Source organism: Protopterus annectens, chromosome 1.part2, assembly GCF_019279795.1.
Source record: "Protopterus annectens isolate FY-2018-M chromosome 1.part2, PAN1.0, whole genome shotgun sequence".
Classification (NCBI taxonomy): Eukaryota; Metazoa; Chordata; order Ceratodontiformes; family Protopteridae; genus Protopterus; species Protopterus annectens.
Window position 1 is genome coordinate 1,249,452,982 of NC_056727.1, and position 20,240 is coordinate 1,249,473,221.

Below are 20,240 nucleotides of genomic sequence, written 5' to 3' on the forward strand. Positions count from 1 at the left end.
TTAGTAACAGAAAACAGGAGTATTATATGTCTGTGATTTTTTTTACCTGATAATCTTTTGGATTTTAGGCACAATTGTCAGTTTGTTCTGGCATGTTCTGTCTCAAATGTTAAAGGTTTTATTCTGTTACTGTTTGTGTGGCAAAAAAATGGCCTCATGAGACAAGCATGCAGTGTGCTTGCAATTCCTGGTCCCAGACCACCATCCATATGCTTACTTGTAATGTAAGACGTTTGACAGCAGTGCCTACCCAGAGCCGACTTCCCTCTTCTGTAGATTCCTCAAATTTAAAAGGTTGTTGAGGTACCCCTTGGTACTCGTTCATCAAACCCTGGATCCTTGAGTGTATTGAGGCTGTTGGCTGGGAGCCTTGATGTTGGATGCTTTGGTGTAGGTGTGCTTAACTGTTTAGATTATGGTGTTCTGCTAATGCTGCTCTGCCTCTGGGTTTGGATAGCAGTGACAGCCTTGGGCAAAACCTAGGACAAGGGATATCACTGTGTTCTTCATTAAAGACTGCTGTTGAAAAGCTTTCGGCAGAGTCTTTAAATGTGATTCAAGTATTTTAGTTCTCAGCAGCTTCCACCATTGGACTCTCTATTTATTATATTTTACATTTATTAACCGGGAAATTCCAACTGGACAAGGTCCATTTTCAGTGGAGGCCCGGGGAGAAAAGCTCCGTCATCAAGTTATACATATACAGTACATCCAGCATAATACACAAAACAGGTTACATCATGTGTGCTGAGCATGGTAGTATAACACGAAATTAATAAAACACTCCAGGTAAAAGAAGTTATAGAACACAGGAAAGAAGACAATGTCAGTTATACATTGGTAAGAGAAAAAATATATCAAGTAAGATTCTACAGTTAAAAGTACCCTTTCAGATGAGTAAGCCTGCAGGGGATTAGAGATCCAGCATGTGAACAGAGAGGAGTTTGGGGAGTTAATAGTAGTATGGGTGGGGTTATGTGATACAAGGGCATAACCAGACACTAAGAAGGTGTGATTTGAGGGAGTTTTTGAATATGGATGTGGAGGGAGCAGTGGACATGGATAGGGGAAGAGAGTTCCAATTTCTGGCAACAGTGTGAGAGTAGAGCGCTTTCCCTGCATTATTGTTAACCTTGGTGATGGAGAGAAGAGATTTTTCACTGGATCTTGGTACCCGTTTGCAGTATAGACAGTAAGTAGGTTTAATAATGAGGGTTTTTTTCAGGATATTTGAGAATATTGTAGGCTGTGCCCAGATGGTGATAGTTAAGTAGCTGTGGTAGCTCAAGCCATTTTAGTTCTTTTAGTGCAGTATAGTGATGGGTTCTGTAGGTTGAGTTAGTAGCAAACTTGGCTATTTTATTGTAGCATGATTCTAGTTTGTCTAGGTCACATTGTCTGATTTGGGTAAAGAGTGGTGCTGCGTATAATAGAGTTGAGAGTAGGTGGCTTTGTGCAAGAGTGAAATTTGCTTTTTGTGAGAGAAAGGACTTATGCCTGTATAGGAAGCCTAGTTTTATGGTACGTGAGATGTGAATATTTAAGTGGAGATTATTTATTACAATGCCCAGAAGTTTGGTGTGGTTAAAAGGGGAGATGGTGGTGCCGTCCTTAGATGTTATGGTAAAGGAGAGGGGTTTTTTTTTTTGATCTATTAGGGGTAAATAGCAGTTTTGTCTTTTTGGGATTTAGAATCAGTTTGATAACTGATATCCAGAGTTAAAGGTATCTTGAGTGAGTGCATGTAAGGTGGTGGGAGATGAGGCGGAGCAGATCAGGGTTGAATCATCCGCATATTGTATGAGTGTGGCATGTTGTGTAGAGCTATTGAGGTTATTTGTGAAAAATAGAGAACAATAGCGGGCCCAGTATAGAGCCCTGTGGGACTCCTATGGTGGTTGGAAGTTGTGTAGACAGAATTCCTTTCCACTGGACTTGATTGTTGCCTGTCAGATAGGTAGCTTCTGAACCAGGCTATAGTAGAGGAGGTGAAGGATAAATGATGTTAGAGTGTCTAGTAGAATGGAGTGGGAGACCATATCAAATGTTTTTGAGAGGTCTAGGAAAATGGCCAATACATATTTATCATTTCTGTGAAGGTTTATATGATTAGTGAAGGATAGAAGGGCTTTGGTAGTGCTGTGATATGGACGGAAACAGTGTTGTGTGGTAGATTGTGTGTGTTAAATGTCATCACTTGCAAGTGGATGCATTTCTCAAGAATTTTGGATAAGAGGCTAAGGATGGCAATAGGTCAGTAGTTGGAAAATTCGTAAGAATTGCCTCCTTTATGGAGAGGAATCATGTGAGATACTTTCCAGAGTTTGTGTATGTAGGATTCTAGTATGGAGCGGTTGATTAGGATGGAGACAGGATATGATCGGGAGTCACTAGCCATTTTTAGGTATGCACCAGGTATGTTATCAGCTGCCAGTGTGGTTGGCTTTAGGAGGAGTTTTTTGATAGTTGAGGTTAGCACAGGTAATAGGCTGAAAGAGGGAGTGATGTGGGATAGGTTAGGTTGTGATTGAGTTAGACTGTTTTTGGTTATTTGACTGGACAGGGCTGAGATGGATTTAGTAAAATGGTTATTAAATTGGGAAGCTATGTCTAGGGTATTGTTAGTAAAGCTGGGTGCTGGAGTAGTGGTTTTGCCTGGCTTTAGTAGGGAGTTAATGGCATGCCAGAATTTTTGTGGATTATTTGAACATTTCCTTTGGACGCTAAGAAAATAGTTTTGTTTGTTTATTTTGGATTCAGCCTTGGCCTAGTTTCTAAACTGTTGATAGTATTGCCTGGAGCTAGGGATTTTCAGTTTTCCAGGCTTTATCTCTAGCTGTTAGTAAGGTTCTGGTGTCCCTATTTAGCCAGGGTGCGTAGTTGGCTTTAACTCTGATCTTTCTGCTGGGAGCTAGACTTTTAAGGATGTTAGAGAAGGTAGTATTGAAGTATTCTTCTGCCTTGTCTAACCCAATTGTCCATAGTGGTTCCCAGTTGCAGTGGCTTAGGACAGTATTTAGGTATTGTGGGGTAAGGTTACGGTCATGTTGTACGAATTTGTAGACTACTGGTTTGGGGTGGTTGGAGTGTTTGTGGAATAGGAAGGTGGGGAGATGATCACTTAGGTCATCTGGGAGACAGCCTACTGTATAGTTTTGTTTGGGATAGTTGGTTAGTGTCTAGTATGGATTCTTTTTGTTTTTTTCATCTATTCTAGTTGGTTCTTCAATTAATTGAGAGAACCCATATAGATTGATGTGTGTAGAGGGGCTGCTGGAGTTACAGGCTGCCCAGTCAGTGTTAAGATCTCCTAGTAAGATTGTTTCCTGAGGTAGATTGTCCAATGTAGGATGTCTTCTATTATGAGTGAGTTGTTGCCTGGAGGTAGGTAGCAGCATATTATATTGATGATCTTTGTGTTTCTTATGGCTAGGACAGAAAATAGGACTTCAGCATTTTGAAAAGTGGGTGGTGTGGTGTGCAGGAGCTAGAGGTTAAGGGTGTTTTTAATGAGAATGGCTACTCCTTCTCCTTTACTCTTTTTGTTCTATCAGATCTAAGTGTATTGTACATGTGGAGAGAAAGTCTTCATCTTGGATACTGGGTTTAAGCCAGGTCTCTGTAATGGTGAGTCCATCAGGGTTGTGGGCTATGAATGCATGTAGATCTGTTAGCTTGTTGGTAATACTTCTTATGTTGAGATTTAGGATCAGCAGGTCAGGTGTTTGTCTGGCTGAGAGGGGCCCTGGATTTGGGTGAATGTCACCAGAGGGTAGCAGAGTTTGTAGGAATGTCAGTATGTTTTTTTATATTGTTTGTGAGCTTGGTCTATCAGAGGTTTTTTTTTTTTAGTGTGGTGAGATGGTGTCATTGTTTTTAGTGAGTAATATGTAGTTGTAAGATTTATGGTTGTGGGGCAGATGTAGAAGTGTGAGTGGGTTTGAGAGGATGGGGGGTAGTGTGATAGGAGTAGTGCAGCGGTAAGTCTGTTTGTAAGGAAGTTAGGAATGTTAGCGATAGTAGAGCTAGTGATAGGGATGAGTGTGGGTAACATATTACTTTGAGTGAGTAATACAACTAGGATTCCTGGTTGGTTGTGTATGAGGGTAGAGGTGTGTTGTATGGGAATGTGTTGTTGGGAGTGGGATCAGTGTGGGATGTAATTGGATTGGAGAGTGGGGGGAGGTAGGATGAGTCAGTTGGGCTAGTTGTTAGGGGAATTAGGGGTTGGACTACTGGTCAGGTGATTAGGGGTTAGAATAATAGTAGTAGTAGTGGGGGTGGGTGAGAATTGAGGGCAGAGAGAGGAGCAGAGCAAGCCCGAGCGCAGCGGGCTAACACTGACTCCAAGTGTTTCTTTAGGCTTTGGTAAGTATGTAGTGTTTTCTTAAATGGTTATATGTTAAACTGAATTTTTAACTGTGTAACTGTATGTTTGCACTAACTTATAGACTGTTATAGGCACAAAGTATAATTTTCTAACATTATTAAAAGGATATAGAATTAAAGCTGGGGTTAGTTACAGATGAAACAGGAGAGGAAATGAAATGCTATTTTATAGATTTTAGTATTTCTCAAAAGAAAATTGACTTTAGTTTGGAGGGGGGGGGGGCACTAACTGGAGAGCATTATACAGCTGTTTATTCCTGGTGATGTACTCATCAGTACAGAGGTTTGCTTAAGGAACATTACAGCAGAAATGTACTAATACACTCACTAACATTTGTTTAAGTTAATGCAGGCAAGGTATTTTACTGTTTAGACACTTGGAAGTTAAGCACCTACATTAGTGTTATTTTCTTTAGTTGCAGGACAAGTGTCTGTGGGTGCCCAGTGCTCAAGATAAGTTTGAAATTTCCACTGCTTGATATGGGGGCAGAGACCTGCTTGACCTGATAGGTGGTTTGGATTACTGAAAGAAAAATAGAAGAAAAATGTAAGAGAGCATTAGGTTAAGACAGGACATACTGTGTGACCAGTCAGATTGGACTTACTTTACCAATAGTCAACAACAAAAACATCAGGTAATGGTTATTCCTGCTTCAGCACCTGATAACATAAAATCATTTCTTATGGCAACATACAAAAATATAATGCAAGTAATATGTAAAGCAGTTCTCTACTAAATTAAGCAAGATAACACTTTCAATTTATTTAAAAACTAGTCAATGCAGTTAGAGCAGTGGAATGCAACATGTGAAATAGCCTTCTGGCTCTATAACCGTAAACAAGGAAAACATAACATATCTAGGTGCATATGTGACAACAGTTCATTAAGCAGAATTATCTAAAGGCATTCTGCAGTGTTAAAAAAATAACAGAAACATAGTATAAGCTGTTGTACTAAAGAATTATATATTAAACCACAATGTACAGCATACCTTGAATACAAAAACTTACAGAAAGATGATTACACACCAGTGGAGACAAACAACTGCTGTGGGATGTGAAACAAAAAACAAAATGGCACCCTGGGTTTAAATTACCTCAGGCTATCCATTGCAGAACAAGAGCTGGAGGAGGAAGGGGTAAAGACTACATGGAAGGTGAAGGCTAGCCAGTGGTTAAATGAACTCTGCAGACACTCACTGTGAAGTGCAAGAAGAATAGAAGCCACTCTGAACCTAAAGAAAAGGTATGCTACTTTGCACAGTCACTCTACTTTATACTGTAAAATCAAGGCAAGTGTAGACATTATCTAATTTTACCCTGATTCTTAAAAGGATTTAGAATTAAAGCTGGGGTTAGTTACAGATGAAACAGGAGAGGAAATGAAATGCTATTTTATAGATTTGAGTATTTCTCAAAAGAAAATTGACTTTAGTTTGGGGGGGGCACTAACTGCAGAGCATTTTACAGCTGTTTATTCCTGTTGATAGGTTCATAGGTAGGTACTAGGCTATCAGCCCAAGGGCCTATGTAAGCCTAGCCAACAAGGTTCCCTGGCCTATGCCACCCAAGAAAGTTATTTTCGTGTGCCACTGTCGAGCAGAGATGCAGAAGTGATCCCGGGGTGTATTTCCTATTTCCCATCCACTTATCAAGATTTTTTTTGAAGAGTGCTAATGAAGAACTTTGCTTCACATAGATGGGTAGCCTGTTCCTGAGTATGGGAGGTCTGTGGGACTGGAATCTATCCCTACAGCATGTCCTGTTTATTGTGGTGACGAGGTTTAGGTCACTAGAGCATGTAGCTTGGAGAGATTGGGATTTCTTTAGGTATAGCATGTCCAACAGCTCTGGGTTTGACATAGCTTTATATGTTGGGCGGAGATCACCTTGGAGTAGGCGATATGCTACAGAGTAAAGCTGGAGTTTTTCGAGCCGGTCAGTGTAGGGTATTTGTTTGAGGCCAGTAATCCTCGTTGTGAGGTACTTCAGTGGCCTTTCCAGCTGCTGCAGATGTCTTGTGAGGTACATTCCAAAAGGGGCGTTGTACTCTATAATGGGTCTGAGTGTCGAGTAGAGGGGAACAATGACCTCGTTTTTCCTGGATGAGAACCCTTTTATGATGAGGTGTGCCACATAGAAGGACTTCCTGACTACTGTGGCGATGTGATTATCAAAGGAGAGACTACTGTCCACCTGGGTCCCAAGGTCTCATCACACATTCGATGTTAAATAGATTGCTGCCCATGTGGTAGTTCATGGGTACAGAGTTTTTACCAAAGGGGATGACACTGCACTTTTTGGCATTGAGCTTGAGGCCATGGCTCTGACACCAGGCATCTGTCTCAGTGAGGCCCTTCTGTAGGATGTCCACATCATTTGGGTACTTGACTATGGCTCCTAGTTTGCAGTCATCTGCAAACTTTGTTAGCCAGAGGCCTTCTGTGTTAGCCTGTGCTTCAGCGAAGTAGATACCAAACAGGAGAGGTCCCAGGACGGAACCCTGCGGTACTCCACTTATCACTGCTTTGAGGTCAGATTTAGAGTCTGCAACTTTTATAGTGTGGGTTTTGCCAGTGAGCCAGTTGGCAACCCATCTTTTGATGTAGGGGATTTATACCTAGTTTAGTGAGTTTAGCTATAATTCCAGAATGGGGGATGGTGTTAAAAGCCTCGGCAAGGTCAAGATGGTCTGTGTGAACCACCTTACCCTCATCTGCGGCTTTTGTGACTGCCTCAAAGAAGTCGATCAGGTTTAGGAGGCATGAACTGCCTTTCACAAACCCAGACTTGGTGGGATCCAGAGTTTGGAGGTTACCAATGTCTTTGTTTATGAGTTCCATGAGGATATGTTCCATGGCCTTGCAGACCAAGTTCATTAGGCTAATATGTCGATAGTTCCCAGGATCAGTGGTGGCTCCCCCTTTGTGGAGTGGGATAACTGTTGCTGTGCACCATTCAGTGGGCACAAGGCCTGATGCGAGGCTATTATTGAACATGTTGCTTAAGTGGGGAGCCAGTTCGTTCTGAGGTTCATGTAAAACGTACCCTGGGATGTTGTCCGGACCCATGGATGCTGTGTTTTTGGCTTTAGAGTGAGCAGCTTTAGCCTGCGTAGTTGTGATTACAGGGACTCTGCATTCTTCCTCTATAGATATGGGCCCCTTAGGGTGTGAGGGGGGGGGCTAAAGTTCGCACTGAACCTATTTGCCAGGATGTTGGCAATATCAGTTGGTTCTGTAATTTTTGTGCCGTTGTGCTGTAACTCAGAGCAGATCTGGGTGTTGCCATCGAGATTCTTGATATAGCTATAGAATGCTCTGTGGTTGTCCTTAGAATTAATGGCAATTTTGTTTTCCTAGCTAGCTTTGGAGGACCTTATAAGGGATCTCAGCTTCTTACTGAGACTGACCAGGGAGCTCCTCCACTCATGGGATTTTACTCTCTTTTGCAACAGCTTCTTCCTTTTGTTGTACAGTTTGTTTATGGCAGGGGACCACCAGACTGGCTTCCTTTTTTTGGAGGATAGCGTCTTGGTTCTGTTTGGGATAGCACGATCCATGCACTCATGTAAGTGCTTATATAGTGCATCTGTGTAGGATTCAGCAGTTGTAACTGTATTGTCCATCTCCATGGGTGTCATGAAGTTCACTACTTCTGTCTTAAGAAGCATGAAGTTGGCTTTGGAGAAATGTTTTACCGTGGTTTCCTTAATGGGGGTTGGGGGCGGGATGTGGATATCAAGAGTGATTAGCGTATGGTCGAATCATACCAATGAGGAGTTGACTTAAGGTGTGGAACACCAGTCACTCATGTTGGCAATGGCTAGGTCTAGGATAATGTTGCCCCCTGGTGGGGGTGCGGATAAGCTGATCCAGGGCATTGGAGTTTATGAATTCCAGAATGCGTTGAGCTAAGGAGTTGGTACACAAGTAGTTTTCCCAGTTCATGCTGGGGTAGTTGAAGTCACCCATTATTAGAGTGTTTGATTGAACCCTAATATGTTCCAACACATCAAGAAAAGAGTAGTGGGAATCCTGGGGCATGGTGGGGGGGGGGGGGGTCTCTTGCAAGCTACAGTTTGGATTGCAGTTTTGCCCAGAGTTAGTTGTACTTTGATAACCTCGTATACATTATGCTGAGCAGTTAGCCTGGAGGTGTGGATATCCTTAATGAATATGGACACACCTCCGCCTTTGGTGTTTCGATCCAGGTTATATGGCCGAAAAGTGTGGTATGAGTTGTAGCCTGGTAGTGCAGGGGTGCTCTCTGGAGCCTTGAACCAGGTCTCAGTCACTGCACAGAAATCAATGTTCTCCATTTTAAGGAGTTCTCCGTGTGAGTGCATTTTGAGACTTAGACTTCTAGCATTGAGTAGCATTACCCTCAGTTTCTGCTTGCCTGTTATGGTGGTGAATTTTTTATTTGAACCTTGCCTAAAAAAGGCACTAAAGGGACAGCAAGAACCTTAGCCAGTATCCGGAATCTCATGGGTGACGGGTGCAGGCCATCTGTGGCAAAGCATTGTAGTCTGACGACCATGTCATCCCAAGCAGACAGATACTGTATCCCCTTAGAATGACACCAGAAGCTTAGCCAATTGTTGAAGTCAATCATTTTGTCCTTGTACTGCGGTATCATTCTGGGCGATGGCAGAATGCTACTCAGGGCTAGGGTCATACCTGCCTGGGCTACAAGATCGGAGAGCTCTTCCATGTCTCTCTTCATGTAGTCCAGGGGGGTACGTCTCAGGTCATTCACACCAACATGGACAATAACAGAGTCATATTTGTACTACTTGTGGAGTGACCTGAGTGTGTGGGTTATGTGGCGGATCCTGGCACCCGACATGCAGCTGACAGTAACCTTCTCCTTGTTTAGCCTGCTGAGTGGGACATCAGTTTGCCTGACTATAGAGTCACCTATGACTAGTGTGTTGGGTACATTGTTTTGCCTTATTGGCTGTGGTTGAGTGGTGCACTGAATCTGTGGGCTATGTGTCATTTGGGTCGTGTTGGGGGATGGAGGTTGCTTGCGGTTCTACTTTAGAAGTCTCTGTTGCTTAGACAGATTATTGAGAGCCTCCGCAAATCTTTTTGTGTTACTATGTGGATTTTGGTGGTGTAGATTTAGTGAGACTATGTGATGAGTGTGGTGTGATACAAATATTTACCTTCTCCTCATGAGTGTCAAGTTCAGTCTTGGTTGGAGAGAGCTTCATCTCCAGTTTGGCTAGATAAGTGCATCTCTCACAGGCTGTATTGTTGGGTGGTAGAAGGCAAGAGTTGTCTATGTACATGAGGCAATTTCTACATTGTCTCAAGATGCCCAGATTCATCAGATAGGAGAGAACACTGGGAGCTGACCCTTGGACATGCCTGAATAAAAAAATATTTTCCTCTAGATAAGTGACAAAAGTGAGTACAAGAGCTGTTTTTCTGTAAGCAAGTGAGAAAATAAGTACAAAAACTGTTTTCCTCTAGGTAATGAGTAAGGTTGAGTGCTATAGTAATAAATAGCTTCTTTAGTGCTTACAAGTTCTGAACAAGTGCTGAGCACAAATAAGCAAATTTAAGTGCTAAAACTAAGAATCTGTATCTGCACTAGACAAGTTACAGGACAGAAACAAGTGCAAATGCAGGCTTTGAAAATCAGAAAGTTGAGAGAGATGGAAGAGATTGCCCAAACGACAAATAACTACAATTTCTGGGCCAGAACCACTCCTTATGTGGTAGACATGTTATCTAGTGCTTACCACTCCCACTGATAAGCTAGAAGGCTTCCCTCCAATACAGAAAAGCTTGGGGGGCTCAAGCTTACATACATTTTGTACTCATCAGTACAGAGATTTGATTAAGGAACTATACAGCAGAAATGTACTGATAAACTCACTAACATTTATTTAAGTTAATGCAGGTAAGGTATTTTACTGTTTAGACACTTGGAAGTTAAACACCTACATTAGTGTTTAGTCTCTAGTTGTAGGACAAGTGTCTGTGGGTGCCCAGTGCTCAAGAGAGAAGTTTGAACTTTCCACTGCTTGATAATGGGGGCAGAGACCTGCTTTATGGTATATCCTTGAAACTTTTCAGAAACCTTTAAGGAGATTCTAGTTGTGACATGAATTTGCCCAGGTGGTCAGGTCCTTGTTTTGTTTCACCAATCAGATGGTAAACAGTAGCAGAATTGAGTCCTGGTCTAGACATCCTCAGAATTGGCGTATGCCCTGTGATCCCTCTAAAGTTCCATTCCTTGTCTAACGTGGAGCCCTCTGAAGTTGAAAGCCTGGATGAGGTGAAAATATTGGGAGCCAGAGTATCTTCACATTGGTGCCAACATTCTCCTTCTCCAGTTTTGTAAGGAGGCCTTAGTTGCCACCCTGCTTTGCTTGAGGATCTAACTTGTGAAGATCTTTACTGTTTAGTTTCAAATAGTCCTTCCAAGCAAGAGTTTTGCCTCCTATTCCTATAGTAATGAAGTTGGCCTTGAAAGAAAACTGGTGATTCTTGATGAGACATTGACAGCGACACTTGAGACTGATTGGAAGCATCAGTTTCTGAAGGGCTGTAATTTTGTGGGCTACTGTCTAGTGGCAACAGGATTTGAACTTGCCTTGGTGACATATCAAAGGCAGAAGACTTCACAGTGCTTTAGTGTACTGCCTTAAGACTGTGAATTTCATACACTGAGTCACTGAGGCACAAAAGGCACATTTCTCAAAAGCCTTGGATCTCTGAGCCACTAACTACACTGCATGTCTGATGGACGACTGGAGCAAGAAACTTTGTGAGAGGTAGCCTCTTGAGGTCTCTCTTCTGGAATTAAAAGACAAGGAAACAGCTACTTGAGAAGTTTTGCAAATGTGTCATTTACCAATAATCCTTGTGCTGTATATTTCATTTTGATGCATCCTACAAGTTAGCATTCAGGGGTCCATTGTTCATATCTAGTCTTCCAAAAAAGATTCCATACAAAACTGTGAGCTTTTCTTTCTTAAGATTATCTTTTACTGGTAGGGATGTACCACATCTCATCTTAGAACTGAAATAGAAAAGGGTCAAGAGGTGGCCTTTCACATATCAAATATGCTGAATCCTAAGACACAGAGTACACATCATTTGCTAAGAGCACCAAAACATGGACCCCACGAAAGCAGGGCCAGTCTCAAGCCAAAGACCAGGCAGGTCAGGAGGGATCCAGTAAACCTTAAAAGCCTGAACCCAACAGGACCAGTACCAAAGGCTCCTAGTAATCATTTTTACTTTTTGCAGGACCACCATTTGCAGAATTCTGCAGTAGGCTGGAGAATCATGATAAAATCTTGGGCCATCCAGTTTCAGAAACATGAGTGCATCACATATATGATCATTCATTGTTCCTAGTCCCTTCACCTTGCAGTTGAGACTGTCCTGACTTCTTGTTTCTTCTCCAGGAAAAAGTTCAGTTAGTTTTGTGTAAAAGAGCAATCATGCCAGTCCCTAATCAGAAGTTTGGGGGGAGTTTTGGAGATCAGAAAGAAAAAGGAATAAAAGACCAAGGGACCGTTGGTCTATTTTACTGCAGAATGTTGAGTTGCGTCAATCAGTTAGTTCCAGGCCTTAAGAAAAGAGCATTGATCATTGTCTGTTGCTCTGCCCTGTTCAAAGGGATTAATTCTGCATCTTTGATATTGATTTACTTTATTTTGCATTTGTTTACTGGGAAAGTTTGACTGGGCACATAGTTAACCTTTCAGTAGAGACCCATTGTAAAAAAGCTCCAAAAAAGAACACTTTATTGGGCATGTCATTTCATGTAGCCCATTGCAAACTTCCTCACTTCACTCTGGCAGTGTCAGAACTACCATTTCAAAATCTACCAACCTAAGTTGTCTTCTGCATTATGTCTCTTTACGGCGTGCTTAGACATGGCAGCCACCATTGTAGTGTGAAGAGAGAAAGTCCTGACTGCACCCCATCCTGGATACTGGAGGATTTGACAGGGGAAGGGTGTTAATGAGTAGTGGACACAGATTTGCCTGTCCTGGTATAAGGGGAAATGGTGAAACCAGATCATCCATTGTTACCAAGAAAGCTGAGGATTTCCTGTTTGGTCCTGCAAAGCCAGTGGTGATGGCCTTTTTACTGTTTTGTGTTGAAGCTAGACACAGAAGGGGAGGACTCTGTAGTTTCCTACATTGATGTGGGTACTCATGTCAGCCAACAGGGGTTATCGCCAGTTTTCAGAAAAGACCAGTTTGTTTAAATGATGGCCACCATGGTCAGCTCTCATCCTGCAGATGTGGGTAAAGACAAAATTGGGTGCTCTAGGAATGACTGGGCCAATGGATTGGCCTGAGGACTGATATCAAGAATTGATTCCCCCCTAAGGGGCTTGGCACCTGCCACTTTCTACAGCTGTAGGATGTATTCTAGAGCAACTGATGTCTTAGTGACAGTAGACTGCAACTTTTCAGCTTGCTGGGGGCAGTTGTGAACATGGGAGAGTCTTGTTTTGCAGTGTTCGAGGAGCAGAATAATGTTCTTGAAACTGAGTCTGGATACATTAATGAGTTGTGTTCTTTTCCTTAGACAGGGTACCAGTTCTGATTAGCACACATCTCTTCTGTGACATGTTGGCTCGATACTGGCCCTGTGCTTTCTCCACAGTCCTTTTTTCAGCTGCAGTTCTGGCAGTACAGTTAGCCAAGCTCAATTTGAGGATATCTCAATAGGCTTTGTTATCCTTTTGGTATCGATGTCTAGACAGTTTGGAGGACTAGGTTCTTTTGTCCACCAAAGTGTTGAAAGAATAGGAGTGGTAGCTTGATGTAAGCCTTTCCCAGGGGGTCTCATATGTTCCCAGAAAGCCAGTAGGGGGTATGCATTTTGGATTGCTCCAAGTTGGGGTAGGGAGCATATTTCTTCTTGAGGTTGACCCAAAAGGGATGTGATATAACCATGAACAAAGTTGTTGGTGGTGTAGATGAGGATAATCCACCTCAACCTTCCGTCTCTTTAAGATGTTTTCCATCGAGGTCCCTTGCTGATCCAGATGATCAAAACTACCCTGGTCTTTCTATGTTACCAACCAGGCTTTGACTCAGTACCATCTTTTTGACAGAAACCTATAAGTCCTTTAAGAGTGGGCTGGCCATCAATAATTGTTTCCTTGTTGTCTGACTCATTCCAATGGAACTTGACATCGAAGCAGGCACTCTTAATGTAGAAGGTTTCTCAAACTACAAATAGGAATTAAAACAAGACTGGAAGGTGTCTTCAGCCATTAAGATATCTCCAAACTAGACTTCATCACAATTCAAGGCTGTGTAAAATTATTGAAGTTTTTCACAAATACCAGATCTTGGGGGTGCAGTTCTCACTCATTTTCCCCGTCATGGAGCAGGAGGTAAATGTATGCCTCCCCGCCAGTCTTGCTTATTCAGTGAGTGCTGCTGTATCTCCAGAAAGGGGTCAGGGAGGTAGGTGTTGTTTGAAGCTTGGTCAATTCTGTTTGCTTCTTACGTTACAGGGTCTCTCCTTACTCGGGATATGGGTTGTATTCGGCTTCCAGGCAGCAGGTCCCCATCTAGAGAAGGCTGTCTCACCTACAGCGGTTTTAAAAGTAAGGTGTACTGGATAGAAATTGTCCTTTGTACTTAACGGTCTTGTAAAAGTAGTGTCACTCTTAAAGGGGGGGGGCAATGACCTTGTTTTACCACTGTGTAAATTAGAGTACTTGGAAGAAAAGTGGACCTATAAGGCACTGAAAGTTGTTTGGAATTTTTTTAGCAAATTTCCAATGGTGTATTGCAAGTCCGATAAAATGAATCTGGAGAATTTGTTCTTTATTGTGAACTGAATGCAGAAAGAGAAAAGGAAGGCCATATTTATTTCATACTTCATTTCCTGAGAAGTTCCTTTAAGTTTTGATTACTTGCTTTCTACCCACATCTGGAATTAAGTATCCTACTGCTGCAATCCATCTGTCTTTTATTTCATGTTTTTTAACCCTATGGCTTAAAAGGCAGTAGTCCAGATGTATGTAATGAAAACCTTTCTTAAAAGTGGTGGTCATCTGTGCCCACTCATTTGTTTCCCCTTCCCCTCCATGAAATATGAATTTTGTTTTGAAAAGACTTATCTTGCCTCCTTTTGCCAGTAATAAGCATTGCAGTCTATCCATCTTTTCCAGGACCTGGGCCAGTTTTGCCTCTGCAGTTTTCCAGGTCCTTCTGGATTCAGCATAATCTGTTTCCAACCTCTCCCATTCCTTTGGGAATTCTCCCATCTTACTGCATCAGTGAGACACAAACATAGGTAGTTGTCTACTCAGCTTAAATGTGGATATTCTAGTGTCTCCAGCATTGCAGTTTCCATTCCCACCACCTTCTGTCTTTCTCATCCAAGGGTTGGGGCGGAATTCTTTTTTTCCTAATAATCAGGATCCCTTCACCAGTAGTTTAGGGTTTAGGACCCTCTATACACTGGCTCAGTGAGGGATGATTGAGTGACTTGTTCTCCTGGCCTGGGTTCCAGTTTTGGGGATGGAAAGAAAGATCTGAGAACATGATAGAAGCCGACAGCACTTAGACAAGTGTCTTGAGGTCATGTAGAGGGCGTCTTTCAGGCCTGGTGGACAGGAGAAAAGTCTTTGGTATTTGAGCCAGCCAAGGGCTTGCACAACAAGGGAACAGTGAAGACACTTGAACATCTGGTCTGACTTTGATTCACAAGCCAAGTCTAATGCACAGTCTCTAGTTTTGCTTCCCAGTGTGGCTAGATGTTCTATTAAGTGTAGTTATGATGCTGGACATTTCTAGGGGTGCAGCGACTGGTTCAGTTATTCGTAGATTTTCATGGATTAAACTTCATCTTTTGCCTTTGGAAATTGAGGCTAAGTTGCTTGACACTCCTTTGGAAAGCCAGGATCATTTTGATTCTGTAGCTGCAGCTCATACCAAAACCGTGCAGGAGAAAGGTAGGGCCTTGCGGGATCTAAAATGCATCTTTTTCTCCTAATAAAGTTCTGAGAAATTGTACTGCTAAGGCTGGTTCTTTTGTTTAGAATCTAAAATCCTCTCATAAGGGTGAAACCTCAGAGAAGTTGTTTTCGGGGAAAGTGCTACCAGAGTTCAAGGGGTTCTAATCCTTCCTTAACAAACAAATCCCCTGCCTTGTAATTATCTGGCTCTTCATCCAAATTTATCCCTCCTCAGCCTGTCTCGGGTACATTTATCTCAAAACACTCTTGCTTTGCCAGTTTGGGAAATGATAAACTTAAATGGGTTCTGTCCATCATTCAGGGAGGATTACAAAATGTCTTGAAAGGCTTTCCCTCTTCCACCAGGGTTTCCTCAGCTACCTCAGATGTGTAAAGATCAGATGTATCTAGCCAGCATTTAATAATTAAACTCCTTTCACATGGGATACTTTTATACAAGGTATTTAGTGTCCATTGTACACAGATAACACTGCCATTCTACATATATATGAAAAGATAAATTAACAGTTTGTGATGTAGCTTGTATTCTGTTTCTTGTTTTGATTGAATGAATGAATAAATAACTAGTAGCTTCAGTGAATATTAGCTTGTTGCTGTCAGACTTGTACACTACAGCTCATTCCCAACCCGTCTATAGTCTCAATCTGTCTCGCAAACTCCCCAGTCTCATTCTGTCTCACACATGCACATACCAGTCTTTTCCACACATAGTCTCTTTCCAGTATCTGTTTCTCTGTCTCTTTGACACGCACACAATATTTCGGCTTGTTGCTTTTAGATTCATACAGTACAGCATGTCCCACCCCCACACCCATACACACACAAATAAATGTTCTTATTTATCAGGTGTCTATAAAAAAAGCAGTAGCCTTGACAGATGAGGGTTGTGGTTTGGGAATGAAATTTGCCAAAAGGGAAATTCCTGTTTTGACCTTTGGGGAAAATCTCATACCTGACTGAACTAGAGCTTTCAACTGCCTTCCAGTTAACCATGATACAATTCATACAAATAATTTCACTGTCCTTGGAGAGTGGTATAGCCTAAAGTCCAGCTTTTTTTTTTTCTAGTCTCCAGTGCTGATGCTTCTTGATGAAGCTGTTCATCTAAATGTGTGGTGCTGGCAGACAAATCCCAATATCTTTTATTTGCTCCTAGTGCTTTCATTTGCTGTAAACCTAAGAAATTAATAGAAACTTACCAGGAGAGTACATTTAAATAAATGATGTGAACCTGATGGGGGAACCAGTGTATATCTTCACAGATCCCAGTCAATACTATTTACATACGGGATGAAGCCGCGGTGGTACAGCGGTAGATTTGTTGCCTCACAGCAAGAAGTTCTCCTGTTAGATTCACAGCTGGAGTACCTTCTGTGTGGAGTCTGCATGCCCTCCCCGTGGTCAAGTGGCCTCTGAAAGATGTGTGAATGGGCGTGCCTTCGCTGAAGGTCAGGCTGGCAACTTGGCACCATAAAAAATCTACTGCCAATCATTAGCGGATCGGAGTTCCACTGTGGCAGCCCCTAACCGGGAAAGGCCGAAAAGACAAACAACATCACGCGGTGGTACAGCGGTAGATTTGTTGCCTCACAGCAAGAGGTTCTCCTGTTCGATTCATGGCTGGAGTGCCTTCTGTGTGGAGTCTGCATGCCCTCCCCGCGGTCAAGTGGCCTCTGAAAGATGTGTAAATGGGTGTGCCTTTGCTGAAGGTCAGGCTGGCAACTTGACACCATAAAAAAATCTACTGCCAATCATTAGCAGATCGGAGTTCCACTGTGGCAACCCCTAACCGGGAAAAGCCGAAAAGACAAACAACATCAAAATGCAGAGATGTGATTGGCTTTTGAAATCACGCAGGCTATTAATGCAACAGCCACTAGTTTGCTAGCACACTGAGCCATTTAAAACTTAAGCATTCAAGTGTTTTTATTAAAATGTTTAACCAGAAACAGATTAGTTACTGCAATCTGTGTGTGTGTGTATAACATACAATACCAAGTATCTGCAAAGTTCTTATTGCAAGTAGGAAAGCAAGCAAAAAAAAAAAAAAAGGCAAACTGGATGAGGAACAGCTGAAGCATTGCAATTGCTTTTCAAAAATTTCATATGAAAAGTGCATGTTGTAAACTGGTGCAGCAACATAATAAAGCCTTTGTTTGCAACAAGTATTTGTGACAGTTATTTTAATGTAGCAGTTTGAAAACACTGAGAAGCATATTCCTCCCTAGGGTATTGGGAACTGTTTTGTCAAAGTATGTTTGACATTTAGGCTGCATAACTTAGATTTCACAGTGTTTTCGTATCGGAAGCAGAGTTAATCTTTTACAGTTGACAAATGGCAGAGGTTAGAAAAAAGAAATAGCCTTTACTTGCAAACAGAGAATACAGAAAGTTGCCAGAGTATCATTAATTGGAACACAAAAAAATACGTCCTAACACCACCACTAAACAGTACATTGAAACAGGGTACATTGAAATGTGAGGAAGGGATAACTGGAGGGCCATGGTATACCTTAAAACAAGGTCAGTGTCATGAAATACAAGTTTGCAAGAAAATGAGTACCACCGTTGACAAATAGAAAATAGAGTTTGTGCATGTCAGGTGATGGTATGTCATATACTGCCTTTGCATTTCTTCTTTTGTTGTCATGACTTTACCTGTGCTGTGCATGCCATGGCAGATGTTGCTGAGCATTATACAACAATTCTGTAGACTTTTTGACCAAACACTGGTGCACTTGGCATTATTCAGTATAGCCTACATCAAGCAATAAAGTTGGACCAACTCCTGATACCTAGTGACCTGCTTTATTAAACAGACATGCTTCAGTTGTCTTTTGGTATTATGGACTTTATTTGCCAGCTGTAACAGTATTTTTAAATACAGTATGTTTTTGACAGTTTAGTAACACAGCCTTTGAAGCTCACATTAGAAGTGAAAGCATGTGTTTTGTTTTCATTTTAAACAAAAAAAGCTTTCTTTTTGTTTGAATGTTTGTCCATTTTTACTAATGAAGATATATCAGTGTGTTATATTTCTAAGAAAAACGCTGAAAGGCAGATAAAAGCCTGCGGTAATGTAATGTAATATAATGTGATAGCTGAAGAGCTAAAACAACAGTTCTAAAACAATATAAACTTCAAAGCAGCCTATGAAGGCAACAGTTTAAACAGCATAAACTCCAAAGAAGCCGGTAATAGCGTAAAATGATTTAATTTCCGCTTTTGTCACGCCTTCATCAGAATACAAAAAATACTACTACTAAAACACTTTAAATAGCCATTCCAATCAATCAATTAACATTAAATAAAACTTAAAATACAAGTCACAAAACTGCATTTATAAAAAGTAAGTCTTTAAATCAATGCCTAAACCTTTATCAATATTTAATTTACGATCTTTTAAAAAACATTTCACATTGATGCTCTCATTTAAGCCTGGATGAATATCAGACTTTAATCATCCAGGCTTAAATGAGAGCATCAATGTGAAATGTTTTTTAAAAGATCTGCCTTTCAGCGTTTTTCTTTGTGCTTTTTGGGCGTTCTTTGTGTGTTATATTTCTACATGTATTCTGTGCATCTCCTAGGTTCCTAAAGAAAAAGATGAAATGGTTGAACAGGAATTTAATCGTCTCCTTGAAGCAACGTCGTACCTCAGTCACCAGCTAGATTTTAATTTCCTTAACAACAAGCCAGTTTCCTTAGGGCAAGCCTTAGAAGTGGTAATCCAGTAAGTAGTTACTTGAGTACTGTGTTTATGTAAAATGAGAAGTGAATTTAGGAATTCAAATGTGTAATTACTGAGCATCTGTGTATGTAATATTTTTTATAATGCACTTATTTTAAAAGGGTCCTCTGCAGCAGGTGAACAAGTGATGTAATTTTGTGGCATTTCTTATATTCCCCTAAACATGGAGTCCCCACACTTGCATTTTGTGTGCCCATTTTAACCCTTGCATGATATTTGCTCACCAGGGTTAGGAGACGCATATGCTCCAGTGTGCTTTTTTCCCTTAGCCTGTCACCCAAATTGCATCTCCTCTTGGCACATGTCATTTACACATTTACACATTTCCTGTGTTTGGTGTTTTAGAAGCAAATACCCCATGTCCATGACTGGTTGTCAGGATTATCGCAGACTGTTTTATTAACTTGGGAATTATCACAGTGTAATATATTGCTGACACTGACAGCACTTTCAGCCCATGACCCACTTTGTCAGAAGTAAAGCATTTATCGTTACCCCATATGAGAGTTGTCCTAACAACAGGGTTAGAAGTGTCCAGAGATGCCAGTAAGGAGCACATACATTAGAATGCGAGATGCATAAAGATCAAGATAGTCTTTTATGACTCTCTCCTTTTCTGAATCCTTTGCTTTATTAGTGACCTGTGTTCCATTACCCAAGTAGTTGTCCATGTCCTTGTTTTGGGCTTGTTCAATTGATTAGTAGTTGCCTTTATGGTATCTGTTTAAGAGTGAGACCCAGCATCTGTTCTCGTACTTCACTTGTTTAGTTAGCTGGAGTTGACACTGTCAGATGAGCAGAACTCGTGTCATTAATGCATGTTTCTGTATCTGGGAAAACAGAGGCTTCCCCTGTTCTGAGTTGTTGATCATTTTCTAATAAGGTTTGAATCATTTTTCGCCCATGTTGAGGCCTCTGCCTTCTACTTCCCTGCTTTGGACATTGATTATCTGTTTGATATGTGGAGTAGGGGATGTGAGAAGGGGTGTGCGAGTACATCTTGCAGTAATTAGCTCTAAGGTCAGTGCAGTCTGCCTTCTGTAGCAGTGCCTGTGAATGTATTTCTCTCTTGCTTGCCAGCCCAAATCCATCCATGGTTTCATTTGAGCAGGTTTTA

The 20,240-nt window shown here is 41.5% G+C and overlaps 1 protein-coding gene across 1 annotated transcript in view; it reads left to right on the forward strand.

Annotated features, from left to right (window-relative positions):
* Positions 1 to 20,240, forward strand: part of KDM1A (lysine demethylase 1A) — a gene marked incomplete in the record, with an annotated part of 2,315,042 nt that overhangs the window by 1,152,830 nt on the left and 1,141,972 nt on the right. The window contains 1 exon segment of the mRNA XM_044060124.1: positions 18,963 to 19,105. Within this exon segment, the coding sequence (XP_043916059.1) occupies positions 18,963 to 19,105 (143 nt within the window).